The 9,262-nt window shown below is 49.8% G+C and overlaps 1 protein-coding gene across 1 annotated transcript; it reads left to right on the forward strand.

Annotated features, from left to right (window-relative positions):
• The first annotated feature begins 1,282 nt into the window (after positions 1-1,282).
• Positions 1,283-3,008, forward strand: GPR101 (G protein-coupled receptor 101). The gene has a single exon (XM_044235645.1). The coding sequence runs from the start codon at positions 1,283-1,285 to the stop codon at positions 2,771-2,773; it is 1,491 nt and encodes a 496-aa protein (XP_044091580.1). The 3' UTR covers positions 2,774-3,008.
• The last annotated feature ends 6,254 nt before the right edge of the window (positions 3,009-9,262 follow it).

The following is a 9,262-nucleotide window of genomic DNA, read 5'->3' on the forward strand; positions in this document are numbered from 1 at the left end:
CGAGGTGAGGGCTCGTCGGGGACAAACGGGGGGACACTGAGATGCACACGCACTAAGAACAGACGAAGGAAGTGTTCCGCGAGAGTCCCAGGGACAGAGGACGAGCCAGAGAACCCAACTGTCAAAGTGCACGCGCCGGCGAGATAGCCTGAGCCACGAGAGACAGGGACACGCAGGAGAGACAGCCGTAGACCTTCCGAGGCGACGCCGAGAGGCAGGCAGACCGCGGTCAAGAGGAAACTTGGCGCGCGGAGAGACAGAACCCGCGGGGAGACGCGCGGGGAACACGGGGAGACGCGGCAGCGACAGCCTCGGGGAGACACGGGGAACCGACAGGGACACGCAGGCGGCGTGGGATACTGGACAGGTGCACTGGGGACCCCAGAGATTGTCAGGGAGCTGAGCTGAGAGAGACCGGGAGAGACGACGCCGCGTGGGGAGAAGACGGGGGAGCGCCCGCACTAGCGAGTGACACAGACCGTGACAGGCAGAGACACGGAGAGAGACGGGAGCGCATCAGCAAGAGACGGAGGGAGAGACGGGGAGACGGGCGGAGAGAGACGTGCGCACACAGCTGCCGAGCAAGTGCTCAGGCGAAGAGTAACGGGGCGGGGGTCGTGCGAGGGGGCCCTGAGTCCGAGAAATTGGCTGAGACCTGGAGGGACAGACGGGAGTGACACAGAGACAGGCTGGAGAGAGAACGACAGAGTGACGGAGAACGACTGCGCGCACGTGCTAGCGAGACGCTGGGAAGGAGAGACAGAAGCCAGAGTGAGAGACGCGGAGAGTCGGAGCAAACCGGTGAGACACCGCCGCAGAACCCCAAGAGACACAGGACAAGTGCGTTAGTGCGGGACACTGAGGAGAGCGCGCGCGACACGTAAACAGGTAGAGACCGCGCGCGCGCATGCGCCGGCGCCAGAGATCGCTGGAGAGACGCGGAGACCATGTGGGAGAGACGCGGCGCGCGCAAGCCCGCGGGAGCGGCGGGTGGGGGGACCCCGAGACCCCGAAAGAGCGGGGCGGAGGGACCGGGAAGGGAAGAGGAGGTGCAGAGAAACTGCCCTTCCCGTGGGCAGAAGTGGCTGTGGAGGGCGCTGTGGGGGCCGGTGCCCCAGGGAGGAGGTCCCCCGCCCCCCTCTCCCCGAAGCGGCCCCCTCCCCCGCCACGGCGGGGGTGACTGACCCGGCCCGGGTGTTTCTTTCGTCCCCAGCACAGGCACTGACTGCGGTGCGGTGCGTGGTCCGAGGAGCGCCCCTGCGGCCGCCCGCCCATCGTCACCATGACGTCCACCTGCCCCAACAGCACACGCGAGAGCAACAGCAGCCACACGTGCGTGCCCCTTTCCAAAATGCCCATCAGCCTGGCTCACGGCATCATCCGCTCGAGCGTGCTGCTCATCTTCCTCACCGCCTCCTTCGTGGGCAACATCGTCCTGGCGCTGGTGCTGCAGCGCAAGCCGCAGCTGCTGCAGGTCACCAACCGCTTCATCTTTAACCTCCTCGTCACTGACCTGCTGCAGATTTCGCTCGTGGCCCCCTGGGTGGTGGCCACCTCCGTGCCCCTCTTCTGGCCCCTCAACAGCCACTTCTGCACGGCCCTCGTGAGCCTCACTCACCTGTTCGCCTTTGCCAGTGTCAACACCATCGTGGTGGTGTCAGTGGATCGCTACCTGTCCATCATCCACCCTCTCTCCTACCCCTCCAAGATGACCCCGCGCCGGGGGTACATGCTCCTCTACGGCACCTGGATCGTGGCCATCCTGCAGAGCACACCCCCTCTCTACGGTTGGGGCCAGGCTGCCTTCGACCAGCGCAACGCCCTCTGCTCCATGATCTGGGGGGCCAGCCCCAGCTACACCGTTCTCAGCGTGGTGTCCTTCATCGTCATCCCACTGGCTGTCATGATCGCCTGCTACTCCGTGGTGTTCGGTGCGGCCCGGCGGCAGCACGCTCTGCTGTACAACGCCAAGAGCCGCAGCCTGGAGGTGCGAGCCAAGGACCGTGTGGAGAATGAGGATGAGGAGGGAGAGAGGAAGGATGCGTCCTCGGGCCAGCGCGGAGGTGAGGTCAGTGTCCAGGAGGGCGGCGCGGAGGCCGAGGTCGGGAGCGTGGAGAGCGGCGCAGGTGATGCGGAGGCCAAGGGCAGCAAAGAGGTCGGAGAAAGCAGCTGGGTGGCCGGGGAAGGCAGCGTGGAGGGCGAGGAAGATGGCACAGCGGCTGGCAGCGTGACGGCAGACAAGGGCCGCATCGAAGAAGGCCAGTGCAACATTGACCTTGGTGAAGATGACATGGAGTTTGGCGAGGAGGACATCAATTTCAGCGAGGATGACATCGAGGCCGTGAACATCCCAGAAAGTCTCCCACCCAGTCGTCGAAACAGCGCCAGCGACCCCCCTCTGCCCAGGTGCTACCAGTGCAAAGCAGCGAAAGTGATCTTCCTCATCATTTTCTCCTACGTGCTGTCTCTGGGGCCCTACTGCTTCCTAGCGGTCCTGGCCGTGTGGGTGGATGTCGAGACCAAGGTGCCCCAGTGGGTGATCACCATAATAATCTGGCTTTTCTTCCTGCAGTGCTGCATCCACCCCTACATCTATGGCTACATGCACAAGACCATCAAGAAGGAGATCCAGGATATGTTGAAGAAGGTCTTCCGCAAGGAAAAGCCCCCAAAGGAAGACAGCCACCCAGACCTGCCGGGAACAGAAGCCGGCACAGAGGGTGGGACCGAAGGCAAGACTGTCCCTTCTCATGATTCTGCCATTTTGCCTTGAAGCTAGCTCGAAGGTAAAGCCTGAACCCTGCGCCGTGCAGAAACAGGAGCAGCTTTGTTTTTCGTGGACCGCCCCCCCATCCCAGTAATGCCAACCCACGCCATTTCAGGCAAAGGCCTTGCACACCTCCTTCTCACCCCAAGATAGATAAACAGATGGAAGAGGTAGGAACTGGAGTTTTCCCTTAGAAATGTGCCTGCAACGCGTGGACTTGAGGATTCTGACTGAAATTACACCCCCCCCCAAATTATAGGCTCGAAATTTCTTAAAGCAACAAGGGCTATCCACTTTGGACCTGTGTCTGTCTCCCCAGAGCTACAGAATTGTTGGCTTCTGCTCTGAGGAGAAAGGAAGATGACGCCTGTGAACTTAAGGACTTTTAGGCCCTCAGATCAAGAGATTATGGGTAAGGGCTACAGCCCGTGTTCAACCGAAAGAAAAGCAGCGGACCAAATCATTCACGGAGCCCAAGAAGCAGAACCCGACTGACTGACCAATGAGTCAAGTTCTAAACCGAAGAGACCACAGTCTGGTGTAAAGACTATTATGGAAAAAAAGAGCCTATTATGGAAACTAAGGCAAAAGGCATCATGTAGTTAAAATACCAAGAGGGTTTCTAGATCCTCGAAAGGGATCCAGAAAAGCAGAAGAGGATATTGGGGCATGTTTGGAATGGGAAGGTAGTCCAAGGGAAAAGTTCGAGAAATAACACACATCCATGAGGCTGGGGCTGGGACCAGGTCATTCCATGCAAATGGAAAACTGTCAGTTGGCACTAAAACTATTTTCTGTCTCCTATTCGAGTAATATGAGACAGAAAGCATGTCACCATTTTACAATTTTCCCTTTGTGATTGAATTGGGATCTCGTAAGAATCCTCCAAATAGGCCTTTTTGGTCAAACAGTATTTCCAGAAAAAAAAGAAAGGTGAGCTGGAGTGGCCAAGTTTACAAAACTCACACTGCCAGTCAAGAGTGATGTGCCCATTAGAAATCTCTTTTGTGTCCACAGGATCATAGACGAGACACATGACCTCCATGTGGGGAGAGAGTAAGGCAGGCTAAACATTTTCCTTCCTGTGGCTCTCCCTAAAGCCTTTAAGCTCCCTGCAGATGTTGAAGAGAAATACAGGAGAGTCAGAAATAGAGACGGTGGTTTCACAATGCCGGGCAAGCATCTGACCTATTTCAAACAATCCTAAACGAAAGTGTTCAGGTCACACATATCCTAAGTATCGCTACCGAAATACATTGCTTTGGGAAAGACTTTACAAAGCCTAAATTATCCCCAGGATTAACACAGAGGAAGGTTCTTGCACATCTCAAACCCTGAAATCATTTTGGGTGATGGGCTTCTCAAGGGGGAGAGGTAAACAGCAGTGTGTGCGGGCTATGAATAAGTCTGCGTGGAAACTTGGGACCGCCACGTTCAGAATTTAGGGAAGGAGATGGGTATAGATGCAGACAGTACTGAGCTGGCCTGTTGACTCAGTGTGTCCATGAAAATCGTGTCAATTCCACCCTCCCTACAACGTGTGGTAATTCAGACAAGACATGTGGGCTGCAGTTTCTCCTTGCACTGTCATTTATTTTTCTACTAAAGTGTATAAAGTGAATTAATAGTCATAAATTTATTATACCAATTTATTGCCAAACTCTTGTAGTGACCTGTCCTCAAAGGATACCTGGGTGGAGAAATGGCCCGTGTGTCCAGGCCTCTTATGGAGGGAGGGGTATCACCTTGAAGGTCTGTCGTGGTCATAACAGTTCCAAGTGGCAAGATCCTGTCCTTTGAGTAGAAATGCTTACCTGGGTAGGAAACAGGATTTCAAACACATGTGTCTCCAAATATTTTGTTGAAACTGAACTTCTTGTTTTATTTTTTAAAGCTCAACCCCTTCAGAGTGTATCAGAGAAAATTGTTTGCCAAAATCCCAAATCAAAATGGAACCAGAACCTGTCTGAGTGTGGTAAGTTCACCTAACAGCACACACAACATTCTCCGGGGTACCACGACTCACCAATTTCCTTTATAAAAATTTCCTCTTTTCCCCGTTTTAGTCATTGTCTGTTCTTACAGCAAATTGGATTTTTCAAAGGTGAAAACCTTTTGAAAATAGGAGACTGGGAAAGAGGACCTTTGAATTAAGAGCAGTCTGCTTTCCTGACATTTTCTGCTTAATGAACAATAGGGCCTCTAGTTAGCTCGAGATAGCAAGTGCTTCAAATTTTGTGCTATTTTGAATAAAACACTATCAACTTAATGAGGTTTTACTGCACATACTGTTTTGTCATTTAAAAATCTGAAAGCACACAAAAAAGTCATCATTAGCCTCATGGAGCCTCATGCGCAATAGCTTTCCCTAAATGTTTTTAAAGGATGTGTTCTTTTGCCAAGGCCACTTCATATGTGCAGTAAAAATCCCATTAAAATCCAGGGGCCAGACAAACCAGACTTTGAAATGATGTGATTTCCAATTTAATGATTTCCTTATTTAAAAATAATAAAGCATCTAGTTTGCCAAGGAGTCGCAGGTGCTTTCACTGACACACAATTTCAAAAAGCTTGGAAGTCAGTAATAAGGAGCAAGCCTTGGGCTTCTATGGCTTCTGTGATTCGAGGATCCATCTTCTCGAAGACACCACAAACAGCAGCTCCCTGCCTACCTCTTGCCATCAGGCCCCTGCCTCTACCTGTCTCACAGCCCCTCCCCTTGTCCCACTGGTCGTCCCCTGTCCCTCCCCGCCCCCTCCCACATCCACAGCTGACAGATCCAAAGGAGCCTGGGGGCCCATGGAAGCAGGGAAGGAGAGAAGTGAAAGCTAGGAGTGACAGAAGGGTATTTCTCTGTCTCCTCCCCAATTCCAATCCAATTTAGAGATGACGGGATATCAACCTCAAATTTCTTATCCAAAAAGCACCCAATACAACCCATCTTTGGGGACATATTCAATCCTATAGATACTGTCCACTGATTGCAGCAGAAAAAAAAACACTAAAAAAACTTTTGCCTATAAAATTATAAGGTGCCTAACATTGCCTTATTTTATACATAATTAGCCAATTAAGCTAGATAGTTACTTCACAAGATTTTTTTCCTACTACCTTGAAGAATAATTTACAAAATTAAATTAGGCGTTCTTTCTCAGACTTTGCCAAAATGCTCTTAAAAATGTCTGAAATACACCATTTGGAAGGGAAGAATTATGCATCATCTGGTAATTGGAACTTTCCAAAATAAAACCCTCAGAGGTTGTTGGGATGAAACACAGAGAATAACAATTTAAACTACTGGACTGCTTCTTTCTCCCACAACTGCCCTCCCCCATGTTCTGAGGAAAAGGGAAAAAAAAAGCGTTTGCCCCTGATAATGTCTTTTTTGCTGTGTTTCTCTTTAAGAGAAACCCCATGCTGTCAGGAGAGGCTTCTCTAAGCAAAATGTCTTTTCCTTCTAGAGCAGACAAAAGATTAAACGAACAGTTGGCTGCCAGCCAGTTACCAAGATAAGGAGAGAAAATCTGGTCAGTCATGGCTTTTAACCCCCTAGCTCTTTAGTTCTGTCCTTCTTGTCTTCTAAGGCCTGGACAGGTGCTCTTGACCCCCCTCGGAGCCCCTCCCAGCTCAGGCAGGAGGAGACGGAAGCAGCGAGCTGCACACCACAGACCATAGCCTAAAACTCAAAAAGAAAAGTAGCCCTGGTCGTAAATTCTTTCCAGTTACTTACAAACGGTCTCTTCCTCTATGGCAAACGCCCAGCTAGCCCTCAGCAGTCTTCTGCTAAAAGCAACAAGATAGGCTGGAGGGAGAAGTAGGAAAGCTACAATCCACAGAACTTGACCACTGATTGCCACTTCACTGGCAAGTTCACTGCTCTTTGGTAAGTAGAATGAGAATCCTCAAGGTAAATGAAGGTTGCCAGTAGGAGTCGAATTTTCCCATCATCGTTCTTAGATCTCAAAGTACACATAACAAGAGGAAACCACGTAATTTCTACACTCATGAGAGGCTTGCCATGTTTGAGGACTCATTACCGGATCTCCCTTGTTCCAACCGGCAGACGAAAACAAGATTGGTTTTAGTCTGGTGCTTTAAGGTTGAGTGGATTCCCCCCACACACCCCTGCTTCATCTGTTCCAACTTTAATGTTAAAAAAAATGATATTTTGGTCTATTTCAGTGGTGTATTCCTTTCTGTGGTAGTTCTAAATGTAAGCTGTACCTGTATATAAAACACCAGTGTTCTTGGAGATACGGTGCTAGATATTAGAGTGTATGTGTTTGTAGATAGGGTCATCCTCAACAATGGGTAATTCGTACATGTAAAGTTAATAAAATGCATGCCGAATTTTACGTGTGACCCACACCTTGGTCAGCTTCTGAAGTAGAACATAGTACATTCGTTTTTCAAATTTCATTTTTAAAGTGTATACTACAGGCTGTAAAAGATGGCTCCAAGGTGGGGGCGGCAGGTACAGGTGCCTTTCATTCTGTAAATCCCTGGTGATCTCTGACAGGGAAGAACTTATTCTGGGACAACTGATCATTAGTGTGAATTAATCATCTTGGCTGAAGCCCTCGCTTGGCGGTTCTCCACCACATGCTTGGCACTGGTTTACCTGTTGTCCATTAGGTGAATGTACAAAGAGCACAGACCCCAGGAGAGGCTATTGGAGTCCTGTTGGCAGGATTAAAAAAAAAAAAACACACACCATGCTCTCAAGACCCAACCAGTAGCTGACAGGACATGCATTTAGCAGATCTATATTGTGCCCATCCCTCCCCTCTTAGAACACCACCCAAACCCAGAAAAAGGCTGTTCTGGACTTTTCCTTTGATCGGCCACCTGAGAGATGAGCTAGAACCGGATGGGTAAATGGAGGAGTGGGACTCCTCCGGGCGGGGGTCGCAGCTAAGGTGTTTGAGAATATTACAATCGCGTATCAACGGCATTTGCATCAGACAAAAAAGAGAGAACTAGGAGTTTATTATATTTTAAGAATAAAAATACAAAAACAGAAGACCATGTATATATGTATATCCTCATTGAGTAATTTCTAAACCTGCCTTTAAAACCAAATTTTATGTGCTGCTTGGAGACTGAAAACCACAGAAAGATGCATTCAGTTGAGAACAGTTCTATTCAATTGTGAATTTAAGATTTTCCTTTTCCTTTGAAAAAAAAAATTTGTGATTTAAAAGTGCCTTTTCAAAGGACTGCCACATTACCATACTGAGGCCAAGTTCCCATTGGCACAACTTACCTTCCGGTGCACAAGAGGGGTGGGTTTTATCCTCCTGCCCCAGCAAGAAGAGAAACCCCTTAACACCCCAATCAAATTCATAAACCAATACTGTTATAAGGGGCTAGTAGTCTCAGACATTTTGCCCAAGGACAAGGTTTCACATATTGGTTGGTTTTAATTGGATCCTTTCTAAAATGGTTACAACACATTTTTTGCTGAAAAGGAATAATGGACTCCTGCTTGGGGAAGGCAGAGAGATTGATGTCTGTGGCTTAATTAAATATTATTAAGTAGTGTTTGTGTTTCTTAAATAGGTGCTGTTAATCTGTCCTTGGTATTCTTCTTAAATATGCTAAATAAAGTCTAATTTTAATGTGCGTATCTGGTTATTATGCTGCAATGGATGGGAAAACAGCAAGGACACACCATGAGGTCTCTATGCCTTCTCTCTTGCTGGAAGAGACGAGACAGGATAAGCTAACTGTATTACATGGTAGGATGGGACATATGGGCCCCAGATTTCACATTGTGCTGATCCAATACAAGAAACACGCAACAGGTTGAGGGAGTCATCCTGATGGGCTTGCTGGAATAGGGGCTTGGGCCTCAGTCATCTATGAATAAAAGGGATTTCAAAGCGACAGTAGGGTGGGCAGAGCAGAAAAAAGGCCAGGTGGTTTGTGGGGTTCCCAAATGCCAGCCTTCATTCCCAAGGCAGGGAGGTTTGACCAGAGGAGAGGGTAAGGAATAGCCTTCATTTTTAGGCAACAATACTGCCCAGCACCCAGGTCACCCCCCACTGGGCTCCTGCCCTTGCTGTCCCACTACTGAGGACCAGGACACCTCCCTTGGCACAATCCCGTCTCAGCCACCTCACCTCAGCCCCAACTCACCAGGGTTTACGGAACAGTGGGGCGGACGCACGTTCCCTCGAGCCCCAGAGTGAGAAAGTTATACCTTAAACACCTACTGTGACATATGTACACACAGGACACAGACAAGATAGTCCAATATGTCTAAAACTTAAAAGCCCGCCAGTTCCTCTGCGGCTGACGTGCTTGACCTAGTCGTAGCTCTCCTGCCTTCTCATCACCAGCAGTTCAAGGAACTGCACACCTCGTGCTTCCCAAGTGGCATTCACGACCCGCACTCAGAGGTTCGGGGAGCTGTTCATCTCCGTTTCAATCAAAGTCAAGGGCTCCTCCCCAGTTTTCACTCCAAAATCAAGCTAAATTCTGACTTACACA

This window comes from Neovison vison, chromosome X, assembly GCF_020171115.1.
Source record: "Neovison vison isolate M4711 chromosome X, ASM_NN_V1, whole genome shotgun sequence".
Classification (NCBI taxonomy): domain Eukaryota; kingdom Metazoa; phylum Chordata; class Mammalia; order Carnivora; family Mustelidae; genus Neogale; species Neogale vison.

What these genes read in the sequence shown, in the direction of transcription:
- GPR101 (XM_044235645.1), top strand. Translation starts at nt 1,283, where the DNA reads ATGACGTCCACCTGCCCCAACAGCACACGCGAGAGCAACAGCAGCCAC.